This window comes from Schistocerca americana, chromosome 2 (genome assembly GCF_021461395.2).
Source record: "Schistocerca americana isolate TAMUIC-IGC-003095 chromosome 2, iqSchAmer2.1, whole genome shotgun sequence".
NCBI classification, from domain to species: domain Eukaryota; kingdom Metazoa; phylum Arthropoda; class Insecta; order Orthoptera; family Acrididae; genus Schistocerca; species Schistocerca americana.
The window spans coordinates 800,043,303-800,064,666 of record NC_060120.1 but is presented as its reverse complement, the minus strand read 5'-3'; the positions used below and the strand labels follow the sequence as shown (position 1 = coordinate 800,064,666).

At 37.8% G+C, this 21,364-nt stretch overlaps 2 protein-coding genes across 4 annotated transcripts in view; one reads left to right on the top strand and one right to left on the bottom strand.

The window, feature by feature from the left end:
- Positions 1–640, top strand: part of LOC124594447 (uncharacterized protein C18orf63-like) — a 127,778-nt gene extending 127,138 nt beyond the window's left edge. The window contains exon 10 of the mRNA XM_047132823.1: positions 393–640. Within this exon, the coding sequence (XP_046988779.1) occupies positions 393–611 (219 nt within the window). The 3' untranslated portion in view covers positions 612–640. The remainder of the gene's footprint in view (positions 1–392) is intronic.
- A 5,670-nt stretch (positions 641–6,310) lies between these two features.
- The window catches only part of LOC124595275 (protein spaetzle 4-like), a 55,842-nt gene continuing 40,788 nt past the window's right edge, over positions 6,311–21,364 (bottom strand). For 2 of the 3 annotated variants that reach the window (XM_047133951.1, XM_047133950.1), the window contains exons 2-5: positions 20,287–20,432; positions 18,314–18,976; positions 11,860–11,982; positions 6,311–6,747 (exon numbers count right to left, since the gene is read on the bottom strand). In XM_047133951.1, the coding sequence (XP_046989907.1) occupies positions 6,483–6,747; positions 11,860–11,982; positions 18,314–18,976; positions 20,287–20,432 (1,197 nt within the window). In that variant the 3' untranslated portion in view covers positions 6,311–6,482. Of the gene's footprint in view, positions 6,748–11,859; positions 11,983–18,313; positions 18,977–20,274; positions 20,433–21,364 lie in introns of those variants that run through there. The other variant, XM_047133952.1, reaches the window with a different exon arrangement.

Below are 21,364 nucleotides of genomic sequence, written 5' to 3'. Positions count from 1 at the left end.
ACTTGATGCCACCAAGTGTACATAAAGACATCCTTGCCCTTCACACATGCTGTATCCTTCATTATGTGAATTCATTTGTTAATGGCAGCATAGTACGTTACTGAAATATTGTGTAATGTTGCAGCTTCACCTGACTGGAAACTGAAAACCATGTAGGTTCCCCAGGACAGCTTTAGACCATATTCAAGAAGTTTTTGATGTGCTCATATTCATTGGTTATTGTAAAATACTCCCTCTAGTTTCCCCTTTTACTGTTTTATTGCATTTAATTTAAACTTTTTGAATTTCCATTCCTCTGTTGTTACTTTATGTGTGACCTAACTGTTTCCAGTAATTAAACTTTCAAGTACTGCTCAGTTTTCTGACATATGAATTATCCTATGCCCAAACAGGTTCCAACAAGTAAGAAGCCTCGTCCACGCCCCCAAGTGCAGAATGATGTGGATGTTGAGATATTGGCACGCAACAATGACTTAGTGAAAGTCAACACTGTGACATTAGTCAGCTGGCTTCGACAGAAAAATGTACCCTGCAAAGTAAAAGACAAGAAAGGGGACCTAGTAGAAAAAGTGATGAATTATCTTAACAGTCAGAAAAATGATAGTCATTAATGCTTTGCACAGTAACAATTCTGATGAAGTCCTTCAGTGATATTTTATGAAGTTTTATTTGTTCAAATGGGATTTTACTACTATTTCTCATTTTATAGCGCACAGTTTTAAAATACAGTCAGTCCTAAGAGTGTGTGGAAATACAATGTCAGACGAAAAGTTTTTATTGTGAAAAATAATGAAAGTCTTTACCACAACTTCAGTATAACATTTGATCATATACATGATAATGTGATATGCATTGCACAACAAATATCTTAGCATAATTTCCTGTGTGAATCAGTGTGAAAATGCAATAAGCCTTTTTAAAATATTCAGTCAGCTAACTACAGTTTTTCCATGCCAATTTCGTGCTATAACAATTTTTCCCCAAAAAAAGCTCATTTCTGTAGAGCCATATTTTTTCTCATGTACAAAGATGTTGTTTTGAGTATCATGGTTAGATCAAGCTGTCAATGAAAAGTTCAGTTCTTAATTGTAAACAGTAAATATGTAATCTTTCTAACAGAGAATAAACTGCATTTACCAATGAAATGGTAAATATTACACTACTCTTAATATGCCCTTTGACTTTTCATTGCTCTTTTGTTGCTTCATGGGTAACCTAAATTGTTAAGCTTTCAAGTCCTGCTGAATTGTATGACACATGAATCATTATATGCCTGAAGAGATAAATGTAATGCCTCCATTGTAGTAATAAGCTGTAGTAGGAGCAGGAACACAGAAACCCATTTACCAAATAATTCACCTTTTGTTCCATTTTTGCCTTACGTAATACATTTTATACTGTCTGCTTGGTCTGCCTTTTTTATACATCCCCTTTATTTCTCTTTTTACAACTACATTGTAGTTTTATTAATAGTCTGTCCAGATGTTTCCCTGTAGCACCATAGTTAGATCTAATCAATCTACTATACCTCATTAAATACCTTGACTTTTGCACAAAACTTAGGCAAATTACCACCTTTCCATTCTAACATAATTCTATTCTAATCAGTACTACACGAGACATGCATCTTTTGCTAAGTGTGACACAAAGCTACAGACCAATAGCCTACAGCATCCTTAGTTCATACTTTATTGCAAATGGCTTGATGCGTTAAGCTCTGCAACTCCCCAGACTATATGTATTACAGGTCATCCAAAGATCAACTGACTGCTAAATGAAGAGGTCAGCAGAAGACAGTGCCAACACACAAGAAAATCTGTACTGAGTTATTGCATTTTATATGTTTGATTAATTACAAAGACAACACCATAAATACAATAAGACAAAGCAGTTTGTGTAGTAGGTAGTTCTTTCTAGTAGTAGATAAAGAACTTCTTGTTATCAGCATGTGATGCATTCGGGTGGGAGGGGGGGGGGGGGGGGGTCAGGATCAGACTAAACCTTACTAAACTAAGGGTTGTTACTTTGTTACTTTCTTCAGCTGACAATGTTGTTTACAGACTTGAGGTACCTGCTTGCAAATGATCAATGTGTTAACTCATCTTGTTGAGCCCAAGCTGAGAGACGTAGAAGTACTCAGGCCTAGGCTGAGTCCACTGTGGTCTTAGTTATGCCAAGGTTTAGCACTATTCACGTCTCCAAAATCCCTTCAGGCAGCTTACCATGGACTTTCTTGTTGGAGGCAATGCTGCCACGTACTGGTTCCCCAGAAATTGATGTTTTGGGCCAGGTGGAAGACTGTTGGTAATTAAAACATCAGAGAACCACAAAAAGACTGCATTTACATATCCAGGCTAAGCTGACATTATCCCTGCATTCAGATAAAATTGAAATACCTTATATCGCAATTGACCGATATGATCCTATTACATTTTTTAGAAGTGGTTCCATTCTATTGTTTACAAAGCAGGTCCAAAATTTATAATTTACACCAAATAGGTTCTTAGTATTTGCGACAAAATTTCATTGACAGTTGTGATGTCTGACTGCCTCTCTATATAAAGATCTGTGTAACATTTGCGCACAACCTCTTTAATTTCATTAGTATCTTACATCTACTGTTCATCCTTCAGTTTCATAATAAGTCCCTCCCTGAATTCCAGATTATATGAAATACAGCTACTTTTCTCACACACAATGTCATTTTCATTCTGTGCACATATCCAGAGTCCTGTCATATGTTTCTGGACTAAGACTTATTTTAGACTAAGTTCTCGGAAAGAGAGAAAAAATAGTACTCTACTGGTATTTTTGCCAATGCTTTGGAGTTCTGGAAAACTGTATAATGCATTCTTTAATTTGTGGTTTAATATATTCTGTTTACCATATTATCTGTATGTTCCTAGTGAGCTGTGGCATCCGTTCTAAATTTATATAATTTCCTGTTCGAGGTCAATTTCCTGGAGCAAGGAATTGTTTGCCTTGGCCAGAAAAGAAATTGTTTATATTTGTGGTATGATGTCAGAAAGTTACAAGACAGATTCTGCAAGTACCTTTGTTATACATGAATACAAGTACAGCAAATATTCCATTGAGTTCACTGGCGGTACATCAGCCCACATAAGTTTAGGTATAAGATTCACATTGAGCTGAATATCCTCCATTCCAGGTTTATGTATTGAAGTCTGGAGCTCTTCACATGAATTAAAGTTGGTGTGTTGTCTTGTAGAAACAGATACAGCCTCCACCTATTATTACCTTTGCCTAAATGTATGTTAACATGTTGAATGCTGCACCCATACTGACAAATGTTTCACTGCTAGGCCAGGCCATGGCATCAAACATGATGCCCTGTTGTTGCCACCAGTGGGCACAAAGACATTAGGTGTAAAGCTCTGCTGTGGCTGCCACCAGCCTCATGGCAGTGTGTTTATGTGATGACAGTTGTCTATGAAAGAAGCCTCTATTTGTTCTCTCTGTGCTTCCCATGGCTGCATATACATTAATGTTACACTGTTTATTTGGGCTGCAGTTTCTCTACCACATTCTAAAATTACCTGTGCATCACATAGCATTCCTAACTCATTCCAGACCTTAAGAATCGCATCATAACCAAGTATATAAACAATTATGTATGTCTTGTCTTCTTTTAAAATTACTTCTATCCTTGTGGGATGAACATAACAATTCAAGCATTGTATCCTATTTACTTTTGCTATAATCTGGACAGCAAAAAAAATTTCTAGATAGGAGACAGAGCTGTTACTAGCTTCCAGTTGTCAGTACTGCCTGAAAACAAACCGTAGGCATCTAGAACTGTGAAAACAATCCCCTGACAGTATGTGCCACTCTTACCTGGTTCTTTCCCTCTCTTCTATCAGTTCTACATTGTGAGGTTTCCAGATTGGTGAACAATGTTCAAGAACTAGTAGAACAAGTGCCTTATAAGCCTCTTCCTACATGGACAATTTACATTTCTCTTAAGGTTCTTCCTATGAATCTGTCTGGCATCTGTATTTCTTACTATTTGTTTTACATGGCCATTCCATTTAAGGTCGTTGTGGGTAGTTACCCTTGGATATCTTGTGGTAGATATTGTTTCGAGCAATTTGTCATAAATAGTGTACTCACACAGTAGCAAGTTTATTTTCCTATGATGCACATTATGCGACATTTATTCACGTTCAGGATCAACTTGCAGAGCATGCACCATCCATCAATTCTCTGTAGATCATCCAGAAAATTGATACTGTCTTTTGGTGTTGCTGCTTTCTTATAGGCAACCACATCACCTGCAACCAGTCTTAATGAGCTTTCGAAGCTTTCTACTAGATCCTTTATATACAATGTAAACAGCAACCGTCCTATCACACCTCATTGGGGTAGTCTGGAAATTACCTTTACATCTGTTGATTTTGTTCTGTTAAAGGTACATTCACATCTGGGACTTGTGTCAGTGCAAGTATGCCTGACATGTATACAAATCTCCAGGATGTGCATCGCAACTTGTAAGAGCACACTGCTTGCAAGTATCACTGCATCTGGTGGTGCAAAGCTTTCAGACTCTGTAATGGCTTCCCAAGACTATATTTTTATGTGCTGGTGCACTTGCCCTTTTGGATGAAGAAAGGAAAATCCACAAAACACCATGAATACAACAATGAACTCCACAGAGCACAAGATCAAATAGGCATTTTTAAACAAATATGGCGGCACAATGCCAAAGATGGTACTGCCCATTTGCAACTTCTGTGACATGTCAAGTATTTCACGAAAAATCTATAGACATCACGTAAATACGACTTTTATAAGTGGGCAGTTCTGCATACATGTTGGATGAGCTTTTGTATGAGAGGACGAATTGCAACATCAGATTGACATGGTGCTCATACAAGCTGCGATACATGTATTCCAGTGTAATGTCCCTTACAAGCAACATGTTGAGTTCTATGTAGGAGGAGGTCTTGGATCCTGTTGCAAAATCTTGTCTGATACTGTGTAACCTCCTCTTTTTTCTCCTCTCCCCCCCCCCCCCCCCCCCCCCCCATGGCTTCATCCAGTTATCTATTTGCATCACTGGGACACACACTCACTGAACAATTCTTCAGTTCATGGGAATATGTACGAAAATGGCTCGCAGACTGGTTCACTTCAGAAGAAAACTACTTTTTTTTTTTGCATGCCCTTCTAGCCTGCCAGAGAGATGGGAGAAATGTATAAATAGCAATGGAGATTTTGAATAAAATATTGTTTATCAGTTTCAAACAACAGATGTGTAATAATTGCAACTCAATTCTGGTTTCAAACTTCTACACCTGGTACTGCACAGTATTTAGTAACTGGCACAGACATTGAGGTCAAGTTTCATTTCTCACATGAATTTAACAGGAACAGTTTAGACAATTTCAATATCCAATAATTTCTAAATTTAGACATTAAATACTTGTGTATTGTGAACAATGTACTGTTACTTGAAACATTTTGCCATATTGTATCCAAAGCATGAAAGTCAACTATAGAGAGGGGGGGGGGGGGGGGGTGCACAATATGAAGAAGGGCAGGAAAGAAACATACTTTTATGCACAGATTTTATGTCAAGTGTACAAATAAATACATCTTATGTACAATAAAAACAAAACTTTTGAAAATCTATGAATACATTGGAAATGTACATCTTTACAGTAATTTTCAATATTCCTCAGAAACAAGAAAATTTCAGTTCAATGATTCACAGGCACATTTTGGAAAAACTATATATACAAATTATTCTCAAATTTATAAGTCAAAATAATTTTGATTTGACAACTAATCTGGTGTTAGTTAAATAGTTAACACACATTGCTTATATGACAATAAAATTGCACAAATGTTTCAGTCTTTTAAATGTACTAACACACATTATGTTGGGCAGTTAGCCAGATATTTACATCCACAAAAAATAACTAGAGTGACACGAAACATTGTAAAAGCCACTGTTTGTTCCTACCTTCCTTCCTTGCAAATGATAAATTGTAAATGTTTTACCAACAAAAAACATGCAATTTGTTTAACATATCTTACAGTTAACATCTGAAAGGCTTTTCTCTTAAAAGGAAGGATTGGTTTAATCTCATTCTGTATAAACCGGGAACAGTAAAGTACCTATCCTGTATGTCACAGCTTATGAGCACAATGCAGAAGATATCAAAATATGTTTCCATGTGCTAAAATGTCAACAGAATGTGTCTTCACTATTTTGGGAACATGGCTAAATTACTGTGTGCAGCTTGGTATTTCTGCTATCCTCCAATAGTTTTTGTTAAGCATTCTGTATTGGATCCTTTTTTTTCCTTCAATAATCCAGTGTAATAGAATTATCTCTCATCTCGCTTGGTATGCAGCAGTATTGGGGTGTTAATATTAAATTGTTTGAAAATTAACTTCAATACAATTAAATACTAGTTGTTCCCTGCAGAAGTCTTTTCATATATACTACATGAAAATTAGTCACTTTCCTTCTTATACCAATGAGTTGGTGGCTGTCCTAAGCTGTTTGAGACTGATGGCTGGGTTCTTGGACTTCGGGATGTCATTTGGAATTCAGGTGGCAGGTCATAGCAGCGACAAACACAACATGATGGAAATTTAAACCAATCAGAGAATATTCCACGACATTCATTGTTGGGGTCATATGCCAACAGTCTGTGAAGACGATACTGTTGTTCACAGCGACACCCTTCACGACAGTACATTTGTTTCAGCTCATACCTGACAGCAAAATTTAAAAAAGAAGCTTTAATAAGATAATATGAATTACACAAAACTATTATTTTTAGTTTATAGTACATCATTACATGGCTTGGTGTCAGAGGGTAAATATCAAGTGACAAATGGAAAGGTTCTGCCAGTATTGAGTGATTTGAGGTATACATTAAATTACGAGTCTCCCCTTATAACGCTCTAGATGAACTGGTCCACAGAACAGTGGACGACAATAGCAACAATCCTCACTAGAACAATGTATAATAAAACATTGTGATACTCAAAGTGATCTTGGAATTATGCATTATTTTTATCATTTTGTCTTTGTGTACTGGAATTTAATTCAGTGCTGAAAGAAGAAAGTGTCTTATTCATTGTGAAAGCAGTTACTTTGAATAAATCTTCTGTTTCCACCTTTATACCTGCTTTTTCTCTCTCAAATACTTACACTGATATGCCAAAACATCATGACCATTTCCCATCACGATGTTGGATGCTGCCGGGTAGCATTGCTTGCACATGATGTGATAGCGAAAGTATGTAAGCAGAGCAGACATGGGCAGGGGATCACCCTAGCAAAGATATGGGCTGCAAGTGGATAAACACCTTGAGATAAGAGACTTTGACAAAGGGTAGCTCATCATTATGCAGAGCTGGTCAACTTGTATCTCGAAAACAGTGAAGCTGGTCAAATGTTCACATGGTACTGTCATGAGCATCTACAGCAAGGAGTAGAAGGACAGTGAAACTACCACCAGGTGCTAAATGGTTTGATGTCCACGACTCTTCGTAGAATGTGGGGTCCAGTGGCTTTTCTGCTCTGTAAAATAGGACAAATGGTGATCTGTTGCACCTCTGCTGAAAAGAGCACAGTGCTGGTGCACACAATAGTGTTTCACAGCACACCATTCATCATACATTGTTGAACATGGAGCTCAACAGCAACCACCCCTGTGTGTTCACATCTTGACCAAATGGCATTGTCAATTATGATTTCAGTGTGCATGGGATCATCGGGATTTGACCGTTGATCAATGGAAATGTGTCGGCTCTTTGGGTGAACCACATCATCTTGATGTAGATACTATGGGACCCATCTGGGTCAGTATCGGGCACCACGACCGCGTTATTTACATGAATTTCATGACCTGTGCATAGACATCTAATTCCACAAACCTAACAACAAACTATCAGATCTCTGATTTGTAGAATTAGTGAAGTATTTTGTTCCAAAGAACAAACTATTAAGCAGGTGGTCATAATGTTTTGGCTCATCAGTGTACATGAATACATTAATATTGTTTTAAAGAAAACAGTTACATCTGGAACACCACAGGTGTTGCAATACACTACCCCAAGTAATTTAATGTTTACATAAAATTGGGCATTTGTCAAAGAAAAGATGGCAATACATTTCATTATTTTTATAAGCTTGTTTCCAATGATTATTATTACTTGTATGTAACAGGAACCATCAGTCTTTGACTTTAGATAATCAGATAATTTGTAGCATAAGGAGTCAAAAGTAATATTTTAATTTTCTTTTGAATTTGAAGGAACTGAGAGTTTCTTGCCTTGTATAGTGTGAACTTGTTTGCAACAGAATACAGAAAAACTTAAATTCTCGGCCCCCTCTTTCCCCTTTTGTGTTGAACTGTATAGGAGTCAAGCATCTAGGATACTTGTGTTTATGTCTTATATAACGACCAGCGAACCCAGCAATGCTTCACAGTTGCTAAATATGTATGGGAATTGCATATACATTAACTCATTGTTCGCCCCTCTCTTTGTCCAGCTACTTTTCCTTCCCCACTCTCTCTCACCTTATTCCTTACTCTCTGACATTGAGCCTTGTTTATTGTAATTACAAACAAAACCTTTATTGGAAATTGAAGTCTCTTAAAATGAATGGATAAATCAGCTGGGATCAAGTGCATGAGAGAGATTTCTCCAGCTGCTGTACCTGTGAGGATAGTAGCTCCAATGACTATTTCACATTGTTTTACTCTTTGACTGGGTAGAATTACCAAGTGTCAGATGATTCAAATTCCATAAATGTATTCTAATCATAAGCCAATAAGTCCTGTCCTGTCCCGTTTATTATAAAACTGATGGCAAGGAAGAAAACAAATCAGCATTTTGTTTTGTGTACAATTCTTGTTTGAATATTTATATGAAGATAGTAATATGGGAGAAGCAATTTGTGTAAGCTTACATGCCCCCATATTGTAGCTAAAACTAACTGTGAGGAAAAACTGAAACCACAGCATTTTCTTCCTTGCAGCTGACTTTAAGAGAAAACCTGGGTGTTGCTGCTTAAAAATATATAGCCTTTGTCCTTCCCAATGGTACTGGAGTGTTGCGTAAAGATTTGAAGTAAATCATTCAAGAACTTTTTAAGATTTTTGTCTTGCAATGTTGCACCTTTTGAACATACTTATTATACCATACGTAGATGTATTCTACAACTATCCGAACATTAGAGTATCATGAAAAAATTTGAAGGAGACTGATAAACTAGTTATTGGTAACAACACTGACAACTGAATTGTCTTTTACATACCATATATATTAGAAAAATATAAAGGATCAAACAATGGAAAATCCAAGATGGAATGTGACAATGTATACACAGCCTATTTCCATCCAAAAGTCTATTAGAATATGTGTCAAAATCTGAAGTAACTCAGTCACAAACTTTTTGGTGAAACATTAAACAATTACTTGTCTCTATATAATAGTACAGATTGCTTATATCATATATGACTGGAAACTGATTTTTCTGTTAGTTGTAAAAAGTAAGGAGTCACTGTACTGAGACAGGAATCCAAGATTTACAGGTGCTTTTTATGCAGTATTCTTATTGCTCACTTTTGCTGACTAACTATATTCTTCAGCTGCATTGTTCCATAAGACAAGGAGTTAAAGTAAAGCTTTTATTCACTGGAGAGCAATTTTTAAATAAATGGTCATGCATGGACAACTTCCCCCACAAATTCCACAACAGCAGTTTATCTTTATTTCTGGAGTGTGTCTCATCCATGAACTAGGTCTCTGAAGCCATATATACTGATTAACTGAAACATTTTGACCACCTCTTTTTAGAATGAAATGCAGCAGTGATTCAAAAACTCCTTAATAATCTGGAGGTCATTCAATTTCCAGAAATTGCAGGACAGTCATTTGTGGGTGTGATGCTGGCAACCTGTAGTACCCCAGATGTGTTTCAATAGGTTCAGATCAGGCAGATGTGGCGGGTAAGACACCAGCATGAGTTCATTATCATGTTCTTCAATCCAGTGTAGCATGGCTCTAGCCAAGTGACAGACAGTTATCCTACAAGAAAATGCCATCACTCTTGGAGAAGACATCAGGAAAAAGGGGATAAATGTGGCCTGCACAGTGTTTACACAGTCCATAACTGTCATGGTGCCTTCAATTACTTCCCCACATCCCATGGAAGCTCAGGCGAACGTTAACTTGCAGCATAATACTGCCCCCTTCTTACTGGCCTACAACCTTGGCATGATGCATGTTTCATACAGCAGTTTTCCTGGATTGCGGCGTATTTGGACATGACAGTCAACATGAAGAACTTGATTCATCTGGCCAGATGACATGTTTCCATTGATCCACAGTCCAAAGTCTATTGTCCTATGCCAATTGCAATTTTGACAAAATTTTTGTGTAAACATAGGAACACACAGGGGTCATCTGCCATGGAGCCACATGTTCAACAACATGCACTGAACAGTGTAATCTGATACACCTGTGCCTGCATCAGCATTGCTCTGTCATCATATTTCCTCCTATCCTGTTTGCTAGGCTCCAGCCTCTACATTCTCCGATGAGGCACAGACATCCACCACCTCATTGCCTACCTGTGGCTTCACTATTCGTCACTGTTTTGCATAGTGCTCACTACCAGTACCACTGAACAGCCAACCAGCTTCTCAGTTACCAAGATGCTTGTTCACAGGCATCAGCCAATAACAGTCTGCACTATGTTGCATAGGTCAGTGGATTTCCCCTTTTTGCAGCCTGTATTGTAACTAGAATCATTTCCCATGCATCTATGATCCACGTTTATACTTTCCTTACTATGTCATCTTCCCACAATGCCACCACACAGCATACAGTCTCCCCGTGGGCAGTGGACACAATATTTTGGCTCATCAGTGCAGGATTTAACACCTTCGTCATACTTCCTTTGGCTGCAGTTCAGTACAGTACAATAATACAATAAAAAATATTTGAAATCAAAATGATGAAATATTTTGTGAAATGATTTGTCTAAAAATAAGAAATAAAACAAGCTATAGAAACGTTAGATGCACCTTTGAATGGTGATCAAAATCACATACAGCAAATTAGACTGCACATTTTACATAATCAAACAGACAAATATTCTCTAGTACACTCTCACATTCAAAGATTCTAAGCTAAACATTGGACTTTAAATTCTCAATAGGACCTCATCTCACTCTGTCTTCACGCCACAAGTGGCCCATCAGGACCATCAGACCGCTGTGTCATCCTCAGCTGAGGATGCAGATAGCAGGGGCGTGTGGTCAGCACACCGCTCTCCCGGTCATTATGATGGTTTTCTTTGACTGTAGCCACTACTATTCAGCTGAGTAGCTCCTCAATTGGCATCACGAGGCTGAGTGCACCCCGAAAAACGGCAACAGCACGTGGCGGCCAGGATGGTCACCCATCCAAGTGCCGGCCATGTCCGACAGTGCTCGACTTTGGTGATCTGACCGGAACTGGTGTACCCACTGCGGCAAGGCCATTGCCCAATAGGACCTCATTTTCTGCACATTATTTTGAGCATCCTTTAGAGGTGCATCAAATGTTTCTCTAATCTGTGTTATTTATTACTTTCAGACAAATCTTTTCGCTAATCATTTGACCTTTCAGTTAGCACAGAAAGCACAAAATGTAATGTATTTAAATATCAGTCAATACTGTAATGTAATGTATTTAAACAATCACTATTGTGTCATTATGGAAACATACAGAAAGAGTAATTATAAAAGAAGAAAGTTGATAAACATTCATAAATAATGGATAAAATGTAATCAAAAACCCTTTCATTTTCTCAGAGATACTCACGTGCATTTTTCCCAGTGAACATATTGCTCAAATGGATACAAATTCAATAAAGCAAGGACTTCCCCACGGGTGTTGTTAGCCCAAAAAGGTGCTACAACTTCTTCTTTCACAGGACAAGCATTCCTGTAATGCAAAAGAGAGCAAGTTATGATTTATTACACAATGAACTGCCTTAGGGAGTTCAAACAGTATGTATTTTAAATAAGTTTCATGAATTTGAGACTGAAACTGCCTACAGGAAATTTTTCCCATATTAAAATTTCAGCCACTTTCCCTCATCTTATTGTTATACTAGGTGGACAATGGTTTGTGACTTAATATTTCTTATCCTAGTTCATTTTGGAATAATAGTCTACACTAACAAATATGTAGTTTTTGAGAAAAAATTATAAACCCGCTGATACAATTTTTTGTTCCACTAAATAAACTAAACACGGCCGATTATTACACACTGTTTGTAGCCTTCCTTGCATCTGCTCCTGAAATACAGGTGTGAAACTACATGCAACATCTTTGACAGCTTCCTCAATAATATGACTGTCAGTATAGGGGTAGAATCTCCTGACAGAACAAAGTGGGAGGTACTTTAAATGTATTCTCTGTTGTAAATATGGACAACCATCAGCTGTGTAATGGAATGAGGACAACGAAAATTTTTATCGGATCGGGACTCTAACCTGGATTTCCTGCTTATTGCAAGCAATCACCTTACCATTTCGCTATCCAGCATGACACACAGCCATATCCAAGCTTCCAAATGTCGTCAACCATGTCCAAAGGAACATTGCATCGTAATTCAGAATGCCATAGGCACTGCAATATCTTATTTATTCGCCAACACTGGGCGAGCAACTTTCAAGTAAAATGTCTCGCAACTTTCAAGTAAAATGTCTCGCAACTTTCAAGTAAAATGTCTCCCCTGCACAGGAATATACATAATGGACATACGAGTACAGGTTGCAGACATATGATTGATGACATTTGGAAGTTTGGGTCTGGCCACGAGTTGTGCTCTGATAGCCAAATGGTAAGGTGACCGCTCACAACAAGTGGGAAATCTGGGTTTGTGTCTGCTCCAGCAAAAATTTTCATTGTCATTGCATTACATAGCTGATTGTTGTCCACATTCACAATTGTGAATACATTTAATGTATTTAATTTCATAACAGCTGTAGTCACCATGATAACTTTTCCTTCGCACATGCACACACCTCCAAAGGAACAATGCATCGTAATTCAGAATAACTCAGGCACTGCAAAAGTGGGGTGTAGTTCCTACCAAAATTAGAAGTCCTGGAAGGCACTAACAGCAATGTGTTCTTTGGGAGAATTCTGGTTTTATCATGATTCTTTCCTCAAGTGCTTGGTATTTGTTTATTGATGAACTTATTCTCAAATACATTCAAAATTGTGACTCTTGAAGTTTCCTTATATACTTAATGTTCTATGAGGTTTCATGATTGCAGCTGGATCATGTTGACTTCTGGCTACAATATTTCTTCTGGCAACTGTCCAGCCATCTTAAGTTGAGTGACTGTCACTGGGGGACTGCTACTGCATAATAGTGAGAGAATCCTTTTTACCTTACATGAGGGTAGGATTCCTCTGTTTGTGTTTGAAGTACTGGTTAGCTTTCGTAATCTTGCCTTCATCAAGAAGTAGGTTCATATTAGTTTCAAGGCTTGATTAGCTATGATGCTCTGCATTATAAGCTTCTTTGATTGTTGAAGGAGACTGTTAGTTCACGGCATTGGCTTTACAGCAAAAATTGGCAGAGAAATGCATGAGCATTGGTAGCCATCACCAGAGCGCCCTGTATCGAAATCCACACCCTCACAAGTAACTGTTCCATCTGTGGTTCGCAGGCACATACGTAAAGTTGAGACTGCATGTCTGCCCTCTGGCAGAATGCACACTTGCATCGCTAAAAACAATTGTCAGATGTCACCAGATGTGTCTTTATGAATAAAATGCTTTCTCTCAGAAGAAATTAAAGAGAGAACCAAGTTCCAAGCCTTGTCCAGTTGAAAGCCACCATCACAATTTATAAGATTTGTGATGGACGTATTTTCACACATTCTTAAATTACTGAATCCCAAAAGGATCTCACCAGGGCCAAGACATTTGTGGCAGAATAAGCCATAGAGTGTGCAGAGGTAACACAATGCTCAGCTATGGCCAGTTACTGGGCTACAAAAGGCAAGTGTGGTGCTCAAGTTCAACGCACCTTTCATGTACTTTGCTTATCATCTGACCTATGTATGCCTTACCACACTGGCAAGGCATTTTGTAAATCCCGGCCTTCCGATGACCCAAATCATTCTTTACTGAACCGAGAAGGGCACTAATCTTTGCCTATGGCAGGAATATAACTAACTTTATGTTTCCTGTCTAGTTTAGACAAAAAGTTGCCAACGTATGGAAGGAACGCCCTGGACCTGAACAGCTCCTTATCTTCTTGATGATGTGAGTGATCATGTTTCTTCCTCCTTAACATTGCACTAATTTGATGCAGAGAGTAACCATTACCTTTGAACATCAACTGTAATTGTTCTAGCTCCTTTGTAAGGCTGTCCCCATCAGAAACAACATGAGCCAGGTGCACCAAAGGTCTAACTAGCCAGAAGTTTGTGAAGGGTGATGGCTTCAAATGTCAAGCTGCCATCACCCTTCATGAACTACTGGCATCCTTAGAACATTGGTGCACTGGGCTCATGTTGTTTCTGATGGAGATACACTTTCAAAGGAGCTAGACCATCTACAGTTGGTGTTCAAGGCAATGGTTACTCTCCACACTCTTAGTGCAGCACTAAGGAGGAAGAAACATGACCACCCACAACATCAAGGAGATAAGGAGCTGTTTAAGTCCAGGGCGTTTTTCCATACATCAGCAACCTCTTGTCTAAACTAGGCAGAATCCTAAGGAAACATCAAGTTAAAGTAATCTTACAGGCACCAGCAAAGATTAGTGCCCTTATCGGTTCAGTAAAGTGCGATCTCTGTCTGCAAAGACCGAGATTTACAAAATTTCTGGCCAGTGTGGCAAAGCGTCTTTAGGTCAGACGATACACACAGTACATGAAAGGTGCATTGGACATGAGTGCCACACTCTACTTCCACAGCCCAGTAATTCAGCCATAGCTGATCATTGTATTACCATTGGACATTCTGTGGACTACCCTGCTACAAAAATCTTGGCCCCAACAAGATCCTTTTGGGATTCAGTAATCAAAGAATGTGCAGAAATATGTCTACCTCAAAACCTTATAAATTATGATGGCAGCTTTAAACTGGAAAAGGCTTGGGACCCGGTTATCTCTTTAATTTCTTCTGAGAGAAAGCATTTTATTCTAAAGAGATATCTCACATTTGTTTTTAGTGACAAGTGCACATTCCAACAGAAGGCAGATATGTGGTTTCACCTTTATGCACGTGCTTGCGTGCCACAGATGGAACAGTCTTTGCAGAGGGCATAGATTTTGACAGACGACATTCCGGTGACAGCCACCAATGCACATGAGTTTCTGAGCCAGTTTTTGGTACAAAGCCAATGCCATGAACTGGCAGTCTGCAGTGGTGGACACTCACCTGAAGATGGTTGAACGGTTGCCAGTCATAATACTGCGGAAAGAAGTCAACATGATCCAGCTGCAATCCTGAAACCTCATAGGACATTTAAAATTTCACTTATAACAGAGGCATGTAGTGTGCTGGGAGGTGAACAATGTTCATTACAGTTATAAGAGTTAGACGCATTTCGTACAACTCTGTATATTATGGATGCCACTGAATTCAAAGGAACAGAAATGGGGAATACAATTTTATTAATCTGCAATATCACATAATCGCTTTAGAGTAATCATGAGGTTCCTCAGGTTTGATTCGAGTTCAGTGAGGTTGGAGTGACTAAAAGGTGACAAGTTTGCTCTCATTGCAGATGCAAGGGAGGGATTCATAGCAAACTTTCAAAGCACATACATTTCTAGCCTACATATTTGTGTCAGTGAGCAGTTGCTCCTCTCCCAGTGTATGTGTCACTTCACAGCTTCAAAACCTGACAAGTATGAGCAGAAGTACACGATAATTGTCAATAAAGACTCTAAATCTTAGTGAAATTGTAGTGAAGAAATTTTTGAGTCCATACTCAACTAAAGGAAGTAACGTGTGTGCCACCTTTTTCACTTCACTTTTTCCAGCAAAACATCTGGAAATCAACAAACCAGCTTGCTTGGTACAATTAACAAAATTATAATGGACATTCCAGAATGCATGAATAACACTCCTGAGGATCTGTACAAGACTCAATGATATGATCATATCAATGTAGCAAGAAAAGCCATGAAATAACATAATTCCTATCAATATACATGAAGCAAGTCAGTTTCAGTCACTGCAGGATTTCCTAGAACTAAAACCAATGTAATGTTTACTTCTTTATCATGTAGGTAAGGTAAATACCATGAACCTGCTGAGTCTACTACCCCATACTATTTTAAATTTTGTACAAAGATAAAATATTTCAAACAGTAAAAAGCCTCAGCCAAGTCATAAAATATTCGTGATTGTGATGGTATACAGTAAAATGCACTCATTTTTTGAACTTTTTCCAGTGAATATACATAAGCAGTTTTGTGACACACATGAAATTCACATGCCTGGCAGTAGTTTTGAACGATAAACACCTATTCCAAACACAGATAATTCTTTCTGAAAATTCCATAAACGTTATACCACTAAAGTATAGCACTTTGTAGGGCACAACCACGAACAACAAGTGTTTACTCAGCTGTCTGACTACTCTTAATCTTTCCTTGCCCGCCACCTCACTCCATCGTTCCCCTCTTCCAACCTGCCATTACAAAATAGCCTATGACAGAATACAAAAACCTTTGCATACTGCAGTTTCTCAGTTTGGTGCAGGGATAAATTTCCAGGCACAGAGTTTCATTTTTCAGGATAAGGCGCGAAAAGCTTAAGTTAAAAAGAAATAAAAAAAACTGATGTATTATGTTGGAAAACTATACTCGAGGGATTTATACATCCCCGTAAACCTCTCTGGTGGTGAAAGCCCCACATTTGCCTACAACGACTGAAATAGTTATACAAGTATCATACCAGAAGCTTTCACCTATGGTATCTATGTGGACAAAACACTACATTAGAAACATCTGAATGTTTATATGTGCACTGTGATGTTCCAGACATGCATGGTCAGTTGCTTGTTTGTGGTGAACATATAAACAATCACACATTCTGCTGGGTTAAGGCCTATAATAAAGTATTTTCGGAATTTTCAGTTATTTGGAAACTGAGGTGCTGAGTTAAGTGCGACTATGCAGCCACCAAAGATGAAGAGATCTCAGAGCCTTCAAAAACCTAAACACCCAACAATATAATGATGTCCTCTGTAAGTTGAAGATACATACGCTGTGGATTTATAGTTAAAAGCCAGAGACAAAAATAGTCGAAGCAGTGGGTGCTAACAGTGCGCCAAAGAAAGTAAAATAAACAGTTGCACCAGCAGAAAGTATCACAGCTGCAATTATGTGGATTCCTGAAGTATGTCCTCTGTAAGGATGTAACTGTAATTGGGGAGTATTACATTTCATTACTCAACACACTGAAACATGCAGTTCATGTTATGAAGAAGAAAGTTTTTTTCCATCACAATAAACTTTTCTAAGTTCTGGATTGTAGAGAAACTGCACAACTTTCACTTTAACACTCTTGTCCATCTACCATATTCACTGGATTTGGTTCCCAGCAAATAATTTTTTTTTTTTTGCACTGTAGGACAAATCTTGTTTTTTCTAAGGATATGAAACAGTTGAGAAGTCTTTGAACTTACTGTATTTACTTAAAATGTATCTCAAATTGCATCAAGTGTTTTGCATGTAACTCTCAATGACAGTGTTTCCATCACTCGACTCAACAGCAAGGAATGGAATGATGACACACCACACAGTAGGAATAAAAATAAACTCAATCAAATGAAATGAAAAATATGGTATCCTTGGATTTCATAACAGAGATAGTCATTAAGTATAAAATACCTCTTGCTACAAGTGAAAAAAAGATTGTGAGGAACCACGACTGAAAATTAACAGATTGAGGTTCATGTCAGATATCAGGAGTTGTGAAACTTGCAGTAAGTGTGTATACCACAAGTATGTACAATATTTTACAGTGTGTAAAAATTCTGCTGCTTTAAGGAGCAAAATACTTTTTCCTTCGCACATAAATTCCACAACAAAAACTCTGGAAGTGAATATCAGCAACTCTCTTGATATACTTCCTTTTCCAAAAACAGATTCAGAATTAAATTAGAAGAAGTAGCCCTACTTCAATAGTGAAGTAACATTTACTTAATTGTACGACAATAATAAAATTAAAACTTGGTTATACAGTAGAGTTTTTATATCTCAGTACTGTGATTTTCAGACAAATGACTTACACTCCTCGAAGTCTGTGTGCTGGCAGTGGCTGTTCCTTATGCTTTGCTTGTGCATCTTGAAAAAGCATAGTTTCTGAAACATCCTCCTTCAGTAGCTGTGCTGTTGTACTGGTTGTCCCTTCAGTAGTTGTTATGTGAGTATTTGTAACAATAACTGTGTCAGTTGTAATTTCAATCTGATCAGTAATAAGATCTGGCACAAGGCTTGATCCCATAAAGCTGTCTTCTGTAGAGTCTTCAATGAAACTTGTACTGTTATCTTGAGCAGTAGTTGTCAGCAGTGTGCTGGCAGGTGTTACAGTTGTATGCTGGGTGGTATTATACTTTGAGGAAAAATTGGTAGTGGTTAGTGGAGATGGCTTCAGATTCTGTGTTGTGTTCTGTGTAGTGCTCTTAGTGTTTGTAGTTGTTCCTTGAGGAGCTTCAGTTGAGGTAGACGAAGAGGGAGCTTCTTGCTTCTGTTCCTTTGTAGTGGCACTTGTCACAGGAGCCTTATTTCTGAATGATGTTCTTCGCGATTCTCCAAGCTTCCATTCATTGTCGTGCATGTAATTCACATCATTGGACACAATTTCAGCTCTGAGGACGGAAATGTGTCTTTCTTCACCATACATTCTTCGCATCAGGCCATGGTTCTCCTGGACAAATCGACGAACTGCATGCCTAGAAGATTCCAAACAGGATTACTATATTTAAAAGCAAACTTCATTAAAACAAGAAAAAACATGCAATATTTGAACAGTCTAAGTGAAGAACATTAATATTACAGCATTTTAATATTTAGAGTAATTTGTCTTTGATGCAACAGAAAGTCTTATTCTATGATGAACTGTATGATAATGCATGTATGATAGATATTTGTGTATCATATAACATTAAAATTTCTTTTTAAGCCCCTGGATGTTTATATGCATTTTCAGTTGTTCTAATAAAAGCAATTTAATGTATGCCACTGTGCACCTATGAGCAGTTAAATTAGGAACAGCTGACACTATCCTTATTGGCTTGCAACATGGAATGGTTTCTCATATCTCACATAAAAATCATGTTGTCAGACCTATTAGTGGCTGCAAGTGTAACAAATGCAAACATGATGATCAGACAATTTCCCACAAAAAAACTGATTGCAGAATTAGAGTCTTATCAGATACACGAGAATTGGGGGCTGGACACATGCTATGATACCTCGTATATCTGATACTTGAAGCCGTTGGCAGACTGAACCGTTTCCTTCCCCACTTGAGTAACAACATGCTATTACACTGTTCCCAAATTGTTTCAGAGTAGTTAGATTGACGCACTGTAAACATGAGGTTGTTTGCATGTTACTTGAGCTCAGTTCTATTGACTGAATCTGGAGTGGTGTTCAGATAGAAGTACATTCTTTGAAACTGGCATCAACCAATCTCAAAGAGTTTGGTCTAACTGCCGAGATGTTTAGGACTAACATGACGCCCTAGGTCTTTTTCCTTGTGGATTTCAGCATCAACATCAAGACAAGAAGTACATAATGCATCATATGTATTGACACCATGCATCTCATGAAATTAAATGATCATATGGCGTTTTTGGCTGGGAGACCCCATCTGGGGTTGTTCAGCCACCTGGTGCAAGTATTTCCATTTGACACATTGTTTGTGACATGAACATCTTTGCGATGACGGTGAGATGAGATGAAATGATTAACATTATATAAACAACCAATTCCCAACCAAAGAGAACCTTTGAACCAGTTGGGAATCCAAACCAGACTCTGTGATCTAGATACAGTAACACTAACCTCTACACCATGAGCTGCCAATGGGCATCTCATAAATTATGGTTATATTATTGAAATTCTTCAGGGAATTTAAGAGCATGGCCTTGAGAACTCTTATGTGTACTTAAAATGTATTAAATTAAAATAATTTATTTTCTGAATTATTATCATGGTTTAACATCTCTTTGGCTTGACTACTTACAAGTGCACTCACCAGGGGTAGGCACTTCCAGGGACTGTGCACCATGATTGCTTCTGAAAGTCACATGGTGGTTCATGAGATTTAGATGTCCTGTATGGTTTTGCACATGACGAATAGCCATCATATGCATGTAAAATGTGAATGCAACTTAGAATAATCTGTAAAAGACAATTACATTGTTATACAAAATGTGGGTGTGTATACACAAAACTATGAATAAGAAACTGGGCACTATTGTGACATGCTTGAAGCAGTGTTACAGTGATTAGTTTCTAAGATGTTCACCTATTTTTCTGTATGTTGCTTACTGTTTGTAAGATGCTAACATTTTTCTAATTTAAGGAAGTGCCCAATACATGGAAGAGCTAATATATATTCTCAAGTTTTAATGTATCAACCAACCTTGTTTAAGAGATATACAGATTTAGAGCCTTTTTAATGTGCCTTCTTATGAAATTTTTACTAACCCAGACAATAGAACCTATCAAGTATTGTATGTCTAATAATCCCAATATTCATGGAATATCAAACACTAACCTACTTTCTCTCTTTTATGCTGGATAATATCAAAACAAAAAATAGTGTTAATCATAAATATAAAATTTTCTACTGTTAGGGTCGGGGAGTGATATTTTCCCAGTATGACGACTTGCTTTTGGGATCAGTGAGCTCATTCAAACATGAATCATCTGTATATTAACAATTAATAGCATGACAAGGTGACTTATCTTAAGAGATGTCTTCACATAGTCATTGCAAACTGCCGAACTTTGAAAACTAGTGGAATTTAGAGTTTGTTGTATCTTAAACATTGAGGTCATTAGAGAGCACAAGCTTGGGTTTGAAAACGGATGAGTCAGGAAATTATATTCTATTACCTCCTTGAAGGAAGCATTCGGTCATTCACCCAAAGTGATTTAGGGAAACTGCTGAAAACTTAAATAAAAATAGCTGGGCCAGGATCAGAACCACCATCTTCTCAAATAAGAGTTTACACAGAGCTCTCAGAAATACCTCAAGTAAACTCATCTGAAAAGGAGATATGGGGAAGTAGCAATCTTTGAAGGAGGTCAAGCAAAAGTGCAAACAA